The 20,711-nt window shown below is 46.5% G+C and overlaps 1 protein-coding gene and 1 long non-coding RNA gene across 5 annotated transcripts in view; one reads left to right on the plus strand and one right to left on the minus strand.

Annotated features, from left to right (window-relative positions):
• Positions 1–7,767, minus strand: LOC142219051 (uncharacterized). Its single transcript, XR_012717539.1, has 3 exons — positions 7,703–7,767; positions 4,519–4,635; positions 1–112 (listed from the first exon to the last, which is right to left on the minus strand). It is a non-coding gene; the product is annotated as an uncharacterized LOC142219051 (long non-coding RNA).
• ZYX (zyxin) overlaps positions 7,713–20,711 on the plus strand; it is a 20,740-nt gene continuing 7,741 nt past the window's right edge. Inside the window, exons 1-4 of one of the 4 annotated variants that reach the window (XM_075287997.1) lie at positions 7,713–7,824; positions 14,322–14,588; positions 17,160–17,395; positions 19,048–19,851. In XM_075287997.1, coding sequence (XP_075144098.1) covers positions 14,330–14,588; positions 17,160–17,395; positions 19,048–19,851 — 1,299 coding nt within the window. In that variant the 5' untranslated portion in view covers positions 7,713–7,824; positions 14,322–14,329. The other 3 variants (XM_075287999.1, XM_075288000.1, XM_075288001.1) reach the window with 3 other exon arrangements.

Consider the following 20,711-nt stretch of genomic DNA (forward strand, 5'->3'; position numbering starts at 1 on the left):
CATCATCGCCTCCTTGTCACTGATCACTTTAAGACACGAACACGTCAGCAGCGTCATCGCTTATCTCATCAGCTTCGCCTGTACAGACTGGTAATAGTCACACCGAGGAATTCTAGAAAGATAGGAAACGTACAGTGAGCGGCGGCGAGGGAGCGGCCGAGTGTGCGCCCCAGGTTACTCAGTGTTGTGTCTATAGAGGAGTGTCCGGCCACATACTGGATATTATTGTATTATAGTCTATGTTATCAGGGTGTGAGGGGTTAGGGTGGCTGTGATGACCATACATGACCCAGCTCGGCCCTCGGAGGACACCAGAGCCATATACTGGGTATTATAGTCTATGTTATCAGGGTGTGAGGGGTTAGGATGGCTGTGATGACCATACATGACCCAGCTCGGCCCTCGGAGGACACCACGGCCATATACTGGGTGTTATAGTCTATGTTATCAGGGTGTGAGGGGTCAGGACCACTGTGATGACCATACATGACCCAGCTCGGCCCTCGGAGGACACCACAGCCATATACTGGGTATTATAGTCTATGTTATCAGGGTGTGAGGGGTCAGGACCACTGTGATGACCATACATGACCCAGCTCGGCCCTCGGAGGACACCACGGCCATACACTCACCGGCCACTTTATTAGGTACACCTGTCCAACTGCTCGTTAACACTTAATTTCTAATCAGCCAATCACATGGCGGCCACTCAGTGCATTTAGGCATGTAGACATGGTCAAGACAATCTCCTGCAGTTCAAACCGAGCATCAGTATGGGGAAGAAAGGTGATTTGAGTGCCTTTGAACGTGGCATGGTTGTTGGTGCCAGAAGGGCTGGTCTGAGTATTTCAGAAACTGCTGATCTACTGGGATTTTCACGCACAACCATCTCTAGGGTTTACAGAGAATGGTCCGAAAAAGAAAAAACATCCAGTGAGCGGCAGTTCTGTGGGCGGAAATGCGTTGTTGATGCCAGAGGTCAGAGGAGAATGGCCAGACTGGTTCGAGCTGATAGAAAGGCAACAGTGACTCAAATAGCCACCCGTTACACCCAAGGTAGCCAGAAGAGCATCTCTGAACGCCGCACAGTACGTCCAACTTTGAGGCTACAGATGGGCTACAGCAGCAGAAGACCACACCGGGTGCCACTCCTTTCAGCTAAGAACAGGAAACTGAGGCTACAATTTGCACAAGCTCATCGAAATTGGACAATTGAAGACTGGAAAAACGTTGCCTGGTCTGATGAGTCTCGATTTCTGCTGCGACATTCGGATGGTAGGGTCAGAATTTGGCGTCAACAACATGAAAGCATGGATCCATCCTGCCTTGTATCAACGGTTCAGGCTGGTGGTGGTGGTGTCATGGTGTGGGGAATATTTTCTTGGCACTCTTTGGGCCCCTTGGTACCAATTGAGCATCGTTGCAATGCCAAAGCCTACCTGAGTATTGTTGCTGACCATGTCCATCCCTTTATGAGCACAATGTACCCAACATCTGATGGCTACTTTCAGCAGGATAATGCAATGCCATGTCATAAAGCTGGAATCATCTCAGACTGGTTTCTTGAACATGACAATGAGTTCACTGTACTCTAATGGCCTCCACAGTCACCAGATCTCAATCCAATAGAGGAGCATCTTTGGGATGTGGTGGAACGGGAGATTCGCATCATGGATGTGCAGCCGACAAATCTGCGACTGCAACTGTGTGATGTCATCATGTCAATATGGACCAAAATCTCTGAGGAATGCTTCCAGCACCTTGTTGTATCTATGCCACGAAGAACTGAGGCAGTTCTGAAGGCAAAAGGGGGTCCAACCCGTTACTAGCATGGTGTACCTAATAAAGTGGCCGGTGAGTGTATACTGGGTATTATAGTCTATGTTATCAGGGTGTGAGGGGTCAGGACCACTGTGATGACCATACATGACCCAGCTCGGCCCTCGGAGGACACCACGGCCATATACTGGGTATTATAGTCTATGTTATCAGGGTGTGAGGGGTCAGGACCACTGTGATGACCATACATGACCCAGCTCGGCCCTCGGAGGACACCACAGCCATATACTGGATATTATAGTCTATGTTATCAGGGTGTGAGGGGTTAGGGCCGCTGTGATGACCATACATGACCCAGCTCGGCCCTCGGAGGACACCAGAGCCATATACTGGGTATTATAGTCTATGTTATCAGGGTGTGAGGGGTTAGGGCCGCTGTGATGACCATACATGACCCAGCTCAGCCCTCGGAGGACACCAGAGTCATATACTGGGTATTATAGTCTATGTTATCAGGGTGTGAGGGGTTAGGATGGCTGTGATGACCATACATGACCCAGCTCGGCCCTCGGAGGACACCACGGCCATATACTGGGTATTATAGTCTATGTTATCAGGGTGTGAGGGGTTAGGATGGCTGTGATGACCATACATGACCCAGCTCAGCCCTCGGAGGACACCACGGCCATATACTGGGTATTATAGTCTATGTTATCAGGGTGTGAGGGGTCAGGACCACTGTGATGACCATACATGACCCAGCTCAGCCCTCGGAGGACACCACGGCCATATACTGGGTATTATAGTCTATGTTATCAGGGTGTGAGGGGTTAGGACCACTGTGATGACCATACATGACCCAGCTCAGCCCTCGGAGGACACCACGGCCATATACTGGGTATTATAGTCTATGTTATCAGGGTGTGAGGGGTCAGGACGGCTGTGATGACCATACATGACCCAGCTTGGCCCTCGGAGGACACCACGGCCATATACTGGGTGTTATAGTCTATGTTATCAGGGTGTGAGGGGTTAGGACAGCTGTGATGACCATACATGACCCAGCTTGGCCCTCGGAGATCACCACGGCCATATACTGGGTGTTATAGTCTATGTTATCAGGGTGTGAGGGGTTAGGATGGCTGTGATGACCATACATGACCCAGCTCAGCCCTCGGAGGACACCACGGCCATATACTGGGTATTATAGTCTATGTTATCAGGGTGTGAGGGGTTAGGATGGCTGTGATGACCATACATGACCCAGCTCAGCCCTCGGAGGACACCACGGCCATATACTGGGTATTATAGTCTATGTTATCAGGGTGTGAGGGGTTAGGGCCGCTGTGATGACCATACATGACCCAGCTCGGCCCTCGGAGGAAACCACGACCATATACTGGGTATTATAGTCTATGTTATCAGGGTGTGAGGGGTTAGGACGGCTGTGATGACCATACATGACCCAGCTCGGCCCTCGGAGGACACCAGAGCCATATACTGGGTATTATAGTCTATGTTATCAGGGTGTGAGGGGTTAGGGCCACTGTGATGACCATACATGACCCAGCTCGGCCCTCGGAGGACACCACGGCCATATACTGGGTATTATAGTCTATGTTATCAGGGTTGGGGGGGGGGGGGGTTAGGACCACTGTGATGACCATACATGACCCAGCTCAGCCCTCGGAGGACACCAGAGCCGCAGTTGAGGAGATCTGAAGTGATTGATCCTTCACAAGGAGATTATCTCACCTATTGTGCGAGGCACCAGCCCGGTCATGCCTCAGGGGGCACCACTCAAAGGCCCTGCTGGGGGCAGATCTGGTCATTGAAGATGTCTTAATTACTAATAATCATCCCCATTACCATGGCCGGCAAGACAGCTGTACCATGGACTGACACTCAGCTTTTCTAAGCTCCTGAAAAGCAATCCTTAATCATCTGAAAAACGTATCAAACCCAAATTTATTGTTGTGGAGTCTGGGAAAGTAGTGTGAAGACCCCGCTGAATCTGTCTTGGTTTTTTTCTTTTGAAATACAACGGTGGCCATGACAGTCGTCACCCAGCTTTCCCAGACACAGTTAAGACAAGTAATAGATGCTACAACATAAATGCAATGCAGATACACAGTAATAGGTCATGACCTCTGCTACCCAACTTTCCCAGGTATAGATAAGACAAAGAAAATGGCTCAGTCTACAGCATAGGTGCAATGTATCACAGAGTAACCCTACTAGGTGGGTGACGAGTGGTCACTTTGATCGCTACCCAGCTTTCCTAGAAACAGATAAAGTAAATAATCTATCTTGCAGTTCTGTTCACAATATGAGTGTAGCGTAGTGTAAGGTTACCCAGCTTTCCCAGAAACAGATAGGCCATGCAAAACAATAAATCCTGACTCTCTGAACATCAGCACATAGTAGAATCCCATCACCAGGTGGGATGACCTTTACTGCAATTTTAATAGTGGCCATGTTGGCTGTCACCCAGCTTTCCCATAAGCAGACAGGACATGACGTGAGCGTACAGTTATGGTTTGCCAGGTTGTAATGTGCATGTTCTGCCGTGAAGTATGTGATAGACTTGAGTGTGTACAGAAGAGGTTGTGCGGATTCCAGTAATGCAAGGAAAGGGGGGGGGGGGGTACTGGTGTAGGGGGGGGGGTCACTGGGGTATGACACAGGAATGTGTGATCACCAGGAGAGGGCAGGCCCGTGATGTAGAACTACACTTACATGTGTCAGGGGAGGGGGCTCCTGGCAGGTCCGCTCCTTATTTCCTGGTTTGGGGTTTGTTCCTTTTATGGGCAAAGAGAACTGTCGGAGTGAGGTCACCGTGAGACGTCCAGGAGACTGCAAGGAAACACAAAGAGACGGTCACAAAGGGCCCGCACTCAGCAAGAAAAACTGCAACAGTCACAACTCAAGCTGCAAACTTTGCAAATATTCTGCAGGGATAAACAAAACACACAGGTTACAGATTGATACATTGTATCCATAGAAGCTTCTATAGTCCCATATACATTGTATACAGTTCTAGAAGTTACTATGTATATACTACACCAAGGCCCGGGCTACACAGAGAAATCCCTCACCGCCTGCTGTGGAATGTGAGGCACATGCACCGACCAGAAGGAAGGAAAGAAGCAAAGGAAGGAGCATGGAGGGGGCAACAGGCAAAACATGTGCATGTACAATGGACACAACATGTATTACACAATATCATACGTGTAACACGCTTCTATTATCAGCACAAAGAAAAAAAAGTTGTGTCCGATTGAAAGCAATGAGAGGCAGATTTCAGGTGAAATTTAGGGTCAATTCAAAACTTAAGATCCAATAACGCGTTTCAGGACCCCCAATCCTAGATGAAGAAGATTGAAATCAAAGGTTCAATATCCCAACTAACCAGGCACTTAGTCCCTAGATAGACAACACCTGATTAAGAAGAAGATAGAAAAAGTTCAATATTTCTAACAACAACGCGTTTCAGGACTGGTCAGGCCTCGAAATACAATGTTATATCCATTAATAACGCATTTCGGGGCTACATTAGTCAATTTTTCAGCTAAAGAGAAGATTGAAGGGAAAGGTTCAATATCCCCGGTAGTCACGCGTTTAGGAGCTAGATCAATCCCTATGGATTAAGAGTAGGTAACATTTATAAAAAAAAGTAATTGTCAAACTTAAAATGCGTTTTGGATTAGGAGTGATTGCTTCAAATTATAAGGAGACTGAAAGAAACATTTCAAGACTTGACCGGCCTCTACTTTAGACTTAACTCGTTTCAGGTTCAATAACTCCTCGGATCATATCATAATGACGCCCTTTAAGAGAGTGTGAAATATTAAAAAAGTCTGCACTGGAAACGCGTTTGGAACTGGACTGATCTCTACATATTAAAGAGAAAATTGAGACAAAAGGTTTATTTTTGCCAATAGTAACGCATTTCAGAACTCGATTGACATCGTCTTCAGAATAAGATAATATCCAACTACGCGTTTTAGGGCTGCACTAGCCCATTTTTTTCAGATAGAAGGAAGATTGAAAGAAATGCTTCAATATTCCGAGTAATCACAAGTTTAGGTGCTAGAACGATCCCTTCTGATTCAGAGAAACTAACTTTAAGAAAACCCCCGTAAATTATCAACTGGAAACGCGTTTTTGAACCGGAATGACACCCTTTAAATTAGAAGGCGACTGAAAGGAATGGTTTAATATCTCTAAAAGGAAGTTTCAGGACTTGACCGGCCTCTACTTTCGACTAAGAGAAAGCAATATCGAAAAAAATAATTGTGTCCTGTTGTAACGCATTTCAGGACAGGACAAAACTAGTCACTTCTTCAGATAGAAGAAAGACTCAAAGATTAGATAAATTTAGTTACTGTGCATTTCAGGCTTACAATGACCACCTTTAAGAATATGTAAAATGTAAAAAATAAATATACACAACGCATTTCAGAATTGGATTGATCTCTGCGTGTGAAAGAGAAGATCAAAGGAATTAGTCCTCCAATAGTAAGGTATTTTTGGACTGGCCTTTTCTTCACATTAAAAAAGTAATATAGAAAGGATATCTTAATTATCTCTAGTTGCGACGCATTTTGGGACTGTAGTGACACATTCTGCAGATTAAGAGAGGGTCCGATGACTAAGTTAATAACAGTTTGGGACTGAAATTTCCCTTTCTATAGATAAGGGGAAAGTGCTACGGTTTATTATATCCATTAATGCATTTCAAGACTCCTGTTACGGTGCGTTTTGGAACTGAACTGACCCGTTTCTACAGAATAAGAGAAAGTAAATGAAAGAAAAAGTTCACCACATTCTATGTAATAACATGTGTCAGGACTGGCCCGATCCCTCCAGATTAGGAGATGAAGTTAAAAGAAAATTCTCTCCAATTATGACGCGTTTCAGGACTGGACGAGCCGGTTCTTCAGATTCAGAGAAAGTAAAATTGTAAGGAAAAGTCCATTATCCCTAATAAGATTACGTTTATGGTACAATTGGAAAATATGATTAAACGCGTTTCAGGACCAGACGGTCACATTATGAGAGCTTATGTTTTTGGGGCCCAATTGACTCTACCTTTAGATTTAGGGGTCAAGCTGGTCAAGACCGTGTTACTTTGCTCACTGACCATCTCTTAATACAGCGCCCTCCTGTGGTGAGGTATTTATGGACCATGATGAAACCATGAATGGTGGACAAGGCTGGAGCTAGAGAGAGACTCGGGACACAAGAGCCAAAGAATGAATAACTCCTTAGACAGCCGTGAACATGCATACACTATGAGACAGCCACACTCAGACAGCAATGAATATGAAGGAATCAAGAGACCGCCACAGTCAGGTACACAGCCATGAACATGCGTACACAAAGGGACAGCCACACTGAAGTAGACAGCCTTAACCATGCATACACCTAGATATGACCACACTCAGATAGACAGGCATGAGCTTTCATATGTCAAGAGACATCCATGAACATGTATGCCACTAGACACAGCTACGCTCAGGTAGACAGCTATAAACATGAATAAAGAGACAGTCATGAACATTCATATAGCAAGAGACAGCTATAAGCATACATGTAACTAAAGACAAGTTATGGTAGACAGTCATACACATGCATGTACCATGAGACAGCCCCATTCAGGTAGACAGCCATAAACATGCATGCACCATGAGACAGCCATAAGCATGCATGCACCATGAGACAGCCCCACTCAGGTAGACAGCCATAAACATGCATGCACCATGAGACAGCCCCACTCAGATAGACAGCCATAAACATGAATGCACCATGAGACAGCCATAAGCATGCATGCACCATGAGACAGCCCCCTCAGGTAGACAGCCCTGCACACACTGATCAGAGAGCTCAGACACCTAGAGAGTGAGCACATTGCACATACCAATAGTGTGACACACTCCCAGTCATCTGCAGGCCTCGCCCTCTCCACTCCCCCTGGGCAGTCTCAGGCGGTCTCTGGCTGTCTCTCACTCTGTGCTGGCAGTCAGTCTCTGCTATTCAGAGGTAAGAGGCATTCAGTGTGTGTTGTGGGTCTGTCTCCGTGGGCTGCCTGCTGTGCTTGTCTCCTGGGTGTGACTGTCTCTGGGCTGCAGTGGTATGTAGAGTGCTGCTGGGGGTGTCGGGGCCCCAACCAGGGCTCCAGGCTGGAGAGGATACATGTCAGGCTCATCACAGCTGCCTCCTCCTGGAGATGTCTCTTCACCACTGGAGCATGTCTCTGGTGTCTGTCCTCTCGCAGCCTTTGTCCATGTCTCCCATGCCTGTCTATTGTTAGAGGCTGTCTCTTTAGTCACAATGCCAGTGCTCTGATAGTGTTGCAGATTGATACATTGTATCTTTGTCTTCCTTCTATACATTGTATCTTTGTCTTCCTTCTATACATTGTATCTTTGTCTTCCTTCTATACATTGTATCTGTCTCTCTTCTATACATTGTATCTGTCTCTCTTCTATACATTGTATCTGTCTCTCTTCTATGCATTGTATCTGTCTCTCTTCTATGCATTGTATCTGTCTCTCTTCTATACATTGTATCTGTCTCTCTTCTATGCATTGTATCTGTCTCTCTTCTATGCATTGTATCTGTCTCTCTTCTATGCATTGTATCTTCTTGTGTTGCAGTCACATTAAATGTATTTTTGTCTGAGATCTTATAGCACAAAGTTGATTTGTAAAAACTGTCTCTTTACATGTGAAGGCTGTCTCTTATCACTTCTGCTATACAATGAGTGTTGACCTGCTGTCTCCTGCCCTGTGGATCCACACCCTATCATGGACTCTCTCCCCACTGTGATGGTCACTGTCTATTGTAGAGGACACTGTCTCTTTTCCTGCCTTTGGAGATTCTTCTGGGCTGTCTCTTTTCTTTATGCACAGTATACACATCTGTCTCTCCTTGCCTGGTGTAATGGCAGTCTATGTTGATTCACAGTATGTTTCCTAGGTGCTGAGCACTCTCTTAATAACCAATATTGGGACTCTTACACCCCCCCTCCCCCAGGCCACCATCTTCTGCTCCATCTGCAGGACTGTCTAATAATACACAGTATTTGGTCTCTTACACTCAGGTCACCACAGTCTGCTCTCTCTGTACAGGACTGTCTCTGAGTATACAGTATACTCCACCTGCAGAACTGTCTCTTTATCATGCTATATTTGGGTCTCTCTCTGACTATACAGTATACTCCATCTGTAGGACTGTCTCTGAGTATACTGTATACTCTATCTGCAGAACTGACTGTCTCTTTATCAGGCTGTATTTGGGGCTGTCTCTCTGAGTATACAGTATACTCCATCTGTAGGACAGTCTCTGTATACATCTTGCTCTATCTGCAGGACTGTCTCTTTATCAGGCTGTATTTGGGGCTGTCTCTCTGAGTATACAGTATACTCCATCTGTAGGACAGTCTCTGTATACATCTTGCTCTATCTGCAGGACTGTCTCTTTATCAGGCTGTATTTGGGGCTGTCTCTCTGAGTATACAGTATACTCCATCTGTAGGACAGTCTCTGTATACATCTTGCTCTATCTGCAGGACGGTCTCTTTATCAGGCTGTATTTGGGGCTGTCTCTCTGAGTATACAGTATACTCCATCTATAGGACAGTCTCTGTATACATCTTGCTCTATCTGCAGGACGGTCTCTTTATCAGGCTGTATTTGGGGCTGTCTCTCTGAGTATACAGTATACTCCATCTATAGGACAGTCTCTGTATACATCTTGCTCTATCTGCAGGACTGTCTCTTTATCAGGCTGTATTTGGGGCTGTCTCTCTGAGTATACAGTATACTCCATCTGTAGGACAGTCTCTGTATACATCTTGCTCTATCTGCAGGACGGTCTCTTTATCAGGCTGTATTTGGGGCTGTCTCTCTGAGTATACAGTATACTCCATCTATAGGACAGTCTCTGTATACATCTTGCTCTATCTGCAGGACGGTCTCTTTATCAGGCTGTATTTGGGGCTGTCTCTCTTACCCCCAGCTCAGCAGTGTAATGTTAGTTAATGACTCCCATCTGGGGAAGGGGGTGGTTGGGGTGGGGGGGTCCAGGGGGCAGTTCTTGCTCCTCCTCTCCTTGCAATCCTGAGACATTGCTCACCTCTCATCCTCCACATCCTGAGAGGACAAGGCCTCCCCCACAGTTACCTCATTCCTGCCCCGCAGGCCTCAGCCCTGCTGGTTACCTCATACTTGACCTGGAGGCCACAATCTTTGTGAGTTCTCAGTCACAGCTGCCCGGGCCCCGCTGTAAGATTTCAGGGCCCGGGGACTTGTCAGACATTCCTGCCATAAAACATCAGCTCTGAGCTCCTGAGCCTCCCCACAATCCCTCCGCAGGGCTCAGACACTATCTGGCCCTTTCAGTGTCCCCTTGTCCTACAGCGCCCTCTGCTGTAGGGGTAGCTCATTGTAATCCCAGCTCCTGGCACCCCATAGTCAGGGCTGGGCCACCAAACAATATACTAAGGACCTGCAGCCAGCGGGGTTGTCACCCCTGACCCCAATCACCAGTCATTGACCCCTCCAGTCACTCCCAATCCCCAAACCTTCAGGTGTTTCACTCTTTGCCTGCTATATTACTGCTGAGGAATAGGGGAACAAGAAGACCCAGCACAGACCCCCCCCCCCCCCCCCCTTCATAATCTTTGCAGTGTCTCACCTTGTGCCTGCACCCATATCCTTGTGGAACCTGTTCCTAAAGCTAACTTTCACTTTGTGGCTTAAAGGGAATGGAGGGGTCATAAAGGAGCCAGACATTAGTTCTCACCCCACCCCCACCACTAAATTCATGGCCATTTGATTGGTTCTTAACTAAAACTTCCACATTAAAGAATAATTATTCAATATCTGGATCTCAGGTCTATACAACCGTAATAACTACAATATCTGCACCGTTACCCTCTAGCACCTCCTAGGCTCAGGGTTGTGTAGCTGCATCTTCTCCCGAACACTGATTACATCTGAACTGAAGCCTCTGGCCGTGAATCTTACCCCATGTGTACCCTTATATTACCATCTACTCTATATAGGCAATGCACCTATATACCCTCTACTCACAGGCAATGCACCTATACAGTCACTGCACCTATATACCCTCTACTCACAGTCACTGCACCTATATACCTTCTACTCACAGTCACTGCACCTATATACCCTCTACTCACAGTCACTGCACCTATATACCCTCTACTCACAGTCACTGCACCTATACACCCTCTACTCACAGTCACTGCACCTATATACCCTCTACTCACAGGCAATGCACCTATACACCCTCTACTCACAGTCACTGCACCTATATACCCTCTACTCACAGGCAATGCACCTATATACCCTCTACTCACAGTCACTGCACCTATATACCCTCTACTCACAGGCAATGCACCTATACACCCTCTACTCACAGTCACTGCACCTATATACCCTCTACTCACAGGCAATGCACCTATACACCCTCTACTCACAGTCACTGCACCTATATACCCTCTACTCACAGGCAATGCACCTATATACCCTCTACTCACAGGCAATGCACCTATATACCCTCTACTCACAGTCACTGCACCTATATACCCTCTACTCACAGGCAATGCACCTATATACCCTCTACTCACAGTCACTGCACCTATATACCCTCTACTCACAGGCAATGCACCTATATACCCTCTACTCACAGGCAATGCACCTATATACCCTCTACTCACAGGCAATGCACCTATATACCCTCTACTCACAGGCAATGCACCTATATATAAACCGAAGTACCCGGAGGAAACCCACTGAACACAGGGAGAGCATACAGACTCCCTACAGATTTGCCCTTGGCAGGATTCAAACCCAGGACTCCAGCGCTGCAAGACAATACTGCTGACCACTGAGCCACATACTAATATACTGAACTGCCCACTAATGTACCTGCATATTACTCTAGTCCTATAGTCAGTGCACCTAATACACCCTGTAATAATATTCAGTGCACCTAATACACCCTGTAATAATAGTCAGTGCATCTAATGCACCCTGTAATAATAGTCAGTGCACCTAATACACCCTGTAATAATAGTCAGTGCACCTAATACACCCTGTAATAATAGTCAGTGCACCTAATACACCCTGTAATAATAGTCAGTGCATCTAATACACCCTGTAATAATAGTCAGTGCACCTAATACACCCTGTAATAATAGTCAGTGCACCTAATAAACCCTGTAATAATAGTCAGTGCACCTAATACACCCTCTGATAATATTCAGTGCACCTAATACACCCTGTAATAATAGTCAGTGCATCTAATACACCTTGTAATAATAGTCAGTGCATCTAATACACCCTCTGATAATAGTCAGTGCACCTAATACACCTTGTAATAATAGCCAGTGCACCTAATACACCCTGTAATAATAGTCAGTGCACCTAATAAACCCTGTAATAATAGTCAGTGCACCCTCTGATAATAATCAGTGCACCTAATACACCCTCTGATAATATTCAGTGCACCTAATACACCCTGTAATAATAGTCAGTGCATCTAATACACCTTGTAATAATAGTCAGTGCACCTAATACACCCTCTGATAAGTCAGTACACCTAATGCACCTTGTAATAATAGTCAGTGCACCTAATACACCTTGTAATAAGTCAGTGCACCTAATACACCCTGTAATAATAGTCAGTGCACCTAATACACCTTGTAATAATAGTCAGTGCATCTAATACACCCTGTAATAATAGTCAGTGCACCTAATACACTCTCTGATAATAGTCAGTGCACCTAATACACCTTGTAATAATAGTCAGTGCACCTAATACACCTTGTAATAATAGTCAGTGCATCTAATACACCTTGTAATAATAGTCAGTGCACCTAATACACCCTGTAATAAGTCAGTGCACCTAATACACCCTGTAATAAGTCAGTGCACCTAATACACCCTGTAATAATAGTCAGTGCACCTAATACACCCTGTAATAATAGTCAGTGCACCTAATACACTCTCTGATAATAGTCATTGCACCTAATACACCCTCTGATAATAGTCAGTGCACCTAATACCCTCTCTAGTACTAATATAGGTGCACTGACTATTATTATTCTCCATGCTTGTCCAGTGCGGCTTCATCTTACTGTCCCTGTATAATAAACCTCATTACTAACCCTCTACCATAGGCGGTGCCCCCTTATTCTACGTCACGCTGCCATTGGTGCCCCCTTATCCTATGTTAGGCCGTAGTCGGTGCCCCCTAATTCTACATCACATTATAGCACCCGCGCCCCGTGTTCTACTCCACCCCCTTATTCTCCATTGCGCCATTTCCATATTCTGCGTCCTGTTGCAGTCCGTGCCCCCTTATTCTATGTGGTGCTGTAGTTAGTGCCCCCTTATCCTAAGTCACGTGCAGCCACTTCCCTCCTAATTCTACATCACATTGTAGTCAGGATCCACGCCCCACGTTCTACGCCCCACGTTCTACGCCCCACGTTCTACGCCCCACGTTCTACGCCCCACGTTCTATGCCCCACGTTCTACGCCCCACGTTCTACGCCCCGCCCTGATTCTCCATCACGCCATTTGTGCCCCCATATTCTGCGTCGCACCGTAGTAGTCGGCCCCCACATATTCTTTGTCACGCCTTAGTCATCTCCATCAATCACAGCTGGCGTTGTACCCTTCTCCTATAGCCCCCCACATTACCATACCACTATCACCCTACAGCGCCCCCTGCAGTCTGTGCTCTGAAGCCATTTCTGTGCAGGACAAGGCGTCCTCTCCAGCCCCATAGTCCCTCCATGCTGTAACGCTGAGCGGTGCAGGAACCCCCGGGAGTATTTCCATGGAAACAAAGAGAGACAGACGCAGAGAGAGAGAGAGAGAGAGAGAGAGAGAGACAGGCGGAGGAGAAGGCGGACGCACAACCTTGAGCTGCAGGATCTGTTCTGCAGGATTTGCTCATAGTGAGACTTAGATTACACTTAACTGCTATTTTTTTTTTTTTTTTTTTAACCTTTGCTATAGTTTACGTGCCGGCCGTGGCAGCCATATTGTTTAGGGGGATGGGGGGAGGGGGAAAGGGCAGAATTTGTTTTGCAGCATATTGTCTGGCAATTAAAGGGTGAAGAGCAAGCTGCATATGATGCATGTCTATGGGGAGCGGGAGAGCGTCTGTTCTGGAAAACCGTAGTGTGATCCGTATACAACAGTCCCTTCTATAGAAAAATACATTCTATACGGATATAGCAGAGCCGGGTTTGTTATTTGGTACATTGCAATGAACTATGGGTAACCTGACATAGGGGTGTATGGAAACCGAATGTATTATGGGAAGTCAGCGGGTGCACAAAGGAACGGCTCCGTGACCTCCTCGGCTCTACGACCTCCTTGGCTCCGTGACCCCCTCAGCTCTGTGACCCCCTCGGCTCTGCTATATCTGCCCCCTTGACCATGATTGTACCTCTATACGTGTCTCTAACATCTCTGCCCCCTTTTTTCTTACCACAGACGTCATCATGGACCCAGCCGCGCCCGCCACCCGCATGACCTCCTCCTTCACCATCAACATTTCTACGCCATCTTTTTACAACCAGCCCAAAAAATTTGCTCCGGTCGTGCCCCCTAAACCTAAGGTGAACCCCTTCAAATCAGCTGATGAAGGAGACCCCAAGAATAACTATGCCGGTACCCTGGATAACACCGCAGGCCCGCGAGCATTTTTGGGGAAGGTTGGAGAGTTCCCATCCTTAACGCCACCTGGTGGAGAGCAAGAGGGTGAGTATGACGTCACATTGTAATCTGTGGATTAAAGGGGTTTGTAGGTGTGAAATAGTGATGACCCCACCGATCAGTGAGGGAGCACCACAGCGCCGTACCTTATATAGTGGCCGTGCTTTGTATTGCAGCTCAGCCCCATTCACTCGAATGGGACTGAAATGGTAAAAGGCCTTGTAAAGTGGAATCGGCACTCAACAGAGCCACTCCAAATAACTGATCTGTGAGGGTCCCAGATGTTGGACCCCCACTGACCTGATTTTAAGGACCCCTCATTGCATGTTCTGTTATAGTATATGGACCCTGTAGGTTGTGGAGAAAATGGACCTCTCTCTCCAGAGTGTCTGCATGTCAATAACCCTTCTGTCCGGGGTGGCAAAATCCAGCACCGTAACACGAGGCTTTGGGGAGCCTTGTTGTCCTGGATGGTCGGTGGGCGCTCCTAGTCTTACACTGATACATCCCCCGATACATTGTATCCACCTGTAACATCTTAGGAATATTTTGTGTTTCTTTATTTTAAGTGTAAATATTGTTCTGTAGAGATTTGTATCTGCCCCTCTGTGTAAGCGCCTGATGTGATGGGGACAATGCGAGGTGCGCTCACTGCCGCGTACTGTAAGCCGACACCATTACACCACAAAGCATTTCTATATCAACACCAAACACGGAGGCGGTGTGCGGTTTTTGTTTTCTCCTACAGTTAGTGAAACCCTGGAATTTCTCACTTTCTAAATGAATGCTTCTAATGCCAGGACTGGGAGGGGGTTGGACACCTGCGACTAGTCACATTGTTTGCTACAGCCGTCAGGGGCCCGGCTGTATGTGGCCCTAAAGGTCCGCCTGTGACCTAGAATATACCATATGGAAGGGGCAGGAGGGACCCCTATGAATGATTTGTCTGCTGCCGCCCTCACCACTAATACTACGACACCTACTGCCGCTCTCACCGCTGATACTACTACACCTACTGCCGCCCTCACCGCTGATACTACTACACCTACTGCCGCCCTCACCGCTGATACTACGACACCTACTGCCGCCCTCACCGCTGATACTACTACACCTACTGCCGCCCTCACCGCTGATACTACTACACCTACTGCCGCCCTCACCGCTGATACTACGACACCTACTGCCGCCCTCACCGCTGATACTACGACACCTACTGCCGCCCTCACCGCTGATACTACTACACCTACTGCCGCCCTCACCGCTGATACTACTACACCTACTGCCGCCCTCACCGCTGATACTACTACACCTACTGCCGCCCTCACCGCTGATACTACTACACCTACTGCCGCCCTCACCGCTGATACTACTACACCTACTGCCGCCCTCACCGCTGATACTACTACACCTACTGCCGCCCTCACCGCTGATACTACTACACCTACTGCCGCCCTCACCGCTGATACTACTACACCTACTGCCGCTCTCACCGCTGATACTACGACACCTACTGCCGCCCTCACCGCCGATACTACTACACCTACTGCCGCCCTCACCGCCGATACTACTACACCTACTGCCGCCCTCACCGCCGATACTACTACACCTACTGCCGCCCTCACCGCCGATACTACTACACCTACTGCCGCCCTCACCGCCGATACTACTACACCTACTGCCGCCCTCACCGCTGATACTACTACACCTACTGCCGCCCTCACCGCTGATACTACTACACCTACTGCCGCCCTCACCGCTGATACTACTACACCTACTGCCGTCACCGCTGATACTACTACACCTACTGTCGCCCTTACCGCTAATACTTTGTCTTGCAGCCTTCATAACCTCTCTATTTCCTCTGTATGAGATGCCAGAAGTTTCCACCATGTTCCGATGGATTCTTTGGGCTTTCTTTAGCCATTATCTCATCTATTTTTGGATCCTTTGCCCTTTGTAGCGCTGACCTGTCTGTTTTCTGTATTTGGGGATTACCCCGTGCCCCCTCTTCTGTATTAAGTCGCTCCTCCGGCTGACAGCTGGCTGCACATGTAAATACTGGTTCAGCCCTGTGTTTGCGAACTATGACCACATTATTGTAGTCAGGGGCTTGGGGAGCCATAGAGCGAGATAATTAAGATTCATTATCGAGACCGGGAAACTTAAGGGAGAATTAAAAGGACCATTAAACTGGAAATTCATGCAAATTTTTTTTTTTTTGCATGGAGATGAAACGGCAGCTGGATCTGTTCATTTATGTGTCTGGAACCCCAAGATAATGCAATGGGTTTTTTTTTCTCGTATTGAAATCTTCTCTTGTTGAGAAAAGTCATTTTGTAGCTGGGGGAAAGTGGTATTTTGGAAAAGGGCCTTGCACCAAATGGGCCACATTATCGCCCAATATGGGATGGATGGGATAATACATCTGGCCATGACTCCACTCCACAGCTTTGGCCACCATCATAGTTTCCATATGGGTTGAGTTCCAGCGTTTAGCTTGGTTGAGTCTTCGGTCCACCATCGGACTTGACTCTTCATGGGCAATTTATTGCTACTACCAATAGTTGGACATTGTTTTTGCTATTGGCATCTCCTAAATTTCATCTCTCTTTTCAGAATTCATCCTGCCGCCTCCTCCACCCAGCGATGACTCTGTCATGAGCCCTACCATGTCTTTCCCGCCCCCTCCACCTTCTTTTGGGGACGATATCCTTGGTTCTCCCACCTCCAGCTTCCCACCACCTCCACCACCTGAATTTGCTGAGCCATTTCCACCTCCTATCGAAGAGTCCTTCCCTTCACCACCTCCCCTGGATGACACGAGCCTTGTCTCCGGATCGAGCGACATCCAGGTAAAAATATCCAGACTAAAAATATATAGAATCGTTTCTTCCTTATCCTGTTCCCTGCTGGTAAGTTCCAATTTAAGACGTTTTCTTGAAGACAGGTCTTCGGAGTTTTGACTAATCTTGAGTTAAGTTTTGTAATTTCTTTAGATACTTCTGTTTCGTGTAAGATAAAGATTGTGACTTCTTTTCCGCATGAGGAACCTTCCATTGGAATCTTAAGAATTGTGCTTGGAGTGTTCCATATCTTGTGTATATGACGTGTCTTCACCCCGTAGACTTTTGGTTGAACATATGAGTAATATTTCTCCAGAATCTTGTGCTTAGGTCTTCATACGTCTTAATATCATGTTCATAAATCCTTGGTTGTCTCCATCCATCTTGTTGCTGGTCATTCTCTTCTTCTTCCTCCTGAACATTGTCTTATCCAATGAGCTGGGTCTTGTAGTAATATTTCCAGAAGAAGAAGACATTCATTGGCCGTTTGACGTCAAGTTGAAGCTTCGGCTCGATTCAGTCAAGGATTTACTTCTTTACCATCCAACTTGGGCATCAAAAGCCACCATCAACAATGAAGTTTATGGGCATTGGTCAATAGTTCTTTTGATACTTCCATTGTCCATCTGGTGAAGGTCTTTTTTGAAGAACATGTTGAGATATGGGCCATCCAAGACTCCTTATCTCCGATAAACTTAGAAGAAGTGGTCAATTTGGAGAGATTGCACTATTTTTGTTTGTGTTTTTTATTCTCCAGACACCTCCATACATGGTGTCAAGTATATACACGGGGTAATCTCTCCAAAAGGACCACCTCTTTGACGAGACCATCCTTGATCTAGGCCACTTACAGATTTTTTTAATACCTATATCCATTACAATCCATTGAGATTCGTCTAACTAGGTCCCTATAGATCACAATAAACAAGGACACGACTATTAATCGTATTTTAGAACGCTAATTTTTTGTTTTTTTGGCCCTTTTTTTAATTTTATTTAAGACTAAACGCCAAGGACAAATAAAACTTTCAATATAAGTCACCTGCAGAGAGTCGCTCATCACATGCATTAAATACTTTGTCCGGGCGTGTCGGAAAACACCGAGATCAGATGGTTAAGAGAAGAGAATTCCAACAAAAACTTCTGTTTTATTTGTTGGCGCGCGGTTAAACTTCAAACAAGGACGGTGCTAAAGTCCACGTACGAGGATCAGACTTGCAGAGAGCCCTTAGTCACAGCCACTGGGGTTGGACTTCTCCATTCTCAGATTTTTTGAAATGGCTTCATCTCAGTAAAATTTTTGAAATCTGCCATTTTGTTGCTCCGTTGACCCCTGCCAGTCTTTCTGCTCCCTACACCCAAATGTTAACTAGTCGGGATATTGACTTGCCCTTGGCCAGTGACCATCTAGTGGAGACCTGGAGGTAAAGCACCATTAGAATGGTGGAAAGACAATTGGCACAAGGTTTTTTTTCAGTGGTCAGACAACCGTTCTTGGTAGCATCTGCAAGCACCATGAAAGTCGTCACCAAGGTCCAAAATACCTCCAGTACCTTAAATTTACTTGCATTATATGAGCCAGTACAGGCTCATTCTTCTCTACCTATCTGCAGTACATTACTATTATATAGCCCATCTTATTCAACTTTTTGCCTTCACAGGTCATGCCACCAGCTCCTCCACCCGTTCCTCCCCAGGGCATTCCCAAACCTCCAGCCCCATCTTCTTTTACATCTAAACCAACAGTGCCTTCAACATTTACACCTAAAAACACACCAGCCATGTTTAGCCCCAAGCCTGTTGCTCCTCCTTCAGTTAGTCCTAAACCTAACAACCCTATCCCAGTTGCACCAAAACCTGTAGCTCCAGTGGCAGTGTCACCTAAACCTTCGGCACCTAGCACATTTGTTCCAAAGGTTACTGCCCCCCCTACGTTTTCCCCTTCACAGCCTTCTAACCCACCAGCTGCTCCTTCCTTTACTCCTAAACCAGTGAGTGCTCCCACCTTCTCCCCAAAACCTTCTCCATCTAACACATTTACCCCCAAACCTTCTGCCCCACATACCTTCACCCCCAAACAGATAGAACCAGCAACAGAACCTTCACGCCCACCGCACAAGTTTCCCACATCTCAGCCCAGTGGTATCAGGGTAGAACCTTCTGCTCCTTCCGCACCTTCATCTACACGACCTTCAGGATTTAGCTATGCACAGCAACGTGAAAAGCCTCAAGTTCTTGAAAAAGCTAGACCTGACCCCGAAGGGCCACAGAAAGAGAACGGAAGGATTCTTGTGCACCAGGCTGAGATCAACAGGAATTCTGGGTCACAGATGGAGAACATTAGGAATAACCAGGGAATAAAATCCAATGGAGCACCTTCAGAAAGCTATCAGTCTCCGAAACCTCAATTTGATGCAACACAAAGAAAATCTCCTCAACCCAACATGCAAAGAGTTCCCGATTCTGTAAGTGTTACTTCCTATTCCTGAAATTCTTCTTTGGTGTTGGGTTTTCTTGGTGGACTAACCAATGTACAAATGCAGCAGAGGTGAGTTTGTTACTCTCCACTACTTTTGGGGATCTTATGATGGGCGTCTTCCATGGGCCTTTACTCTGTGACTTCATATCCATGATATTAATGACAAATTCATCTCTGCTACTTGTGTACTTTTGTAGAATTAGAGATCATTCATTGTCAATGGACTCGATTGGAAGATACTATGGATTACAGAGCCCCACCCCAAAAAATACAACGTGTAACCCATGTATATGAGTCCTTGAGTCATCCTCTTGTACAAAGTCTTTCTAGATTGTGTTCTGTAACTTCCATGACCAAAATGGCCACCAGTATATCTAGGAAAATAGGGTCTTACGCAATTGTATGAGCTCTGCCTGGTCTTATTTCAAGCAGTGTTGTGTAGAACTTCTTCACCTAGGTCAGTTATATTGGTGAGTTGAGACAGTGACCAAAAGCTTGGACTTGTATGAGATGGCTGGTCCTTAGAACTCATGGAATGATGGATGGTCAAAGTGGTTTTTGGGGTTCTATGTCTGTTATGTTGACATGGAGGCATTGTATGGAGCTCTGTACTGGCCACTGCTTGGTATTATGTTGGTGTGGACCACTGTACTGGCCACTGCTTGGTATTATGTTGGTATGGACCACTGTACTGGCCACTGCTTGGTATTATGTTGGTATGGACCACTGTACTGGCCACTGCTTGGAATTATGTTGGTGTGGACCACTGTACTGGCCACTGCTTGGTATTATGTTGGTATGGACCACTGTACTGGCCACTGCTTGGTATTATGTTGGTATGGACCA

This window comes from Leptodactylus fuscus, chromosome 10 (genome assembly GCF_031893055.1).
Source record: "Leptodactylus fuscus isolate aLepFus1 chromosome 10, aLepFus1.hap2, whole genome shotgun sequence".
NCBI classification, from domain to species: domain Eukaryota; kingdom Metazoa; phylum Chordata; class Amphibia; order Anura; family Leptodactylidae; genus Leptodactylus; species Leptodactylus fuscus.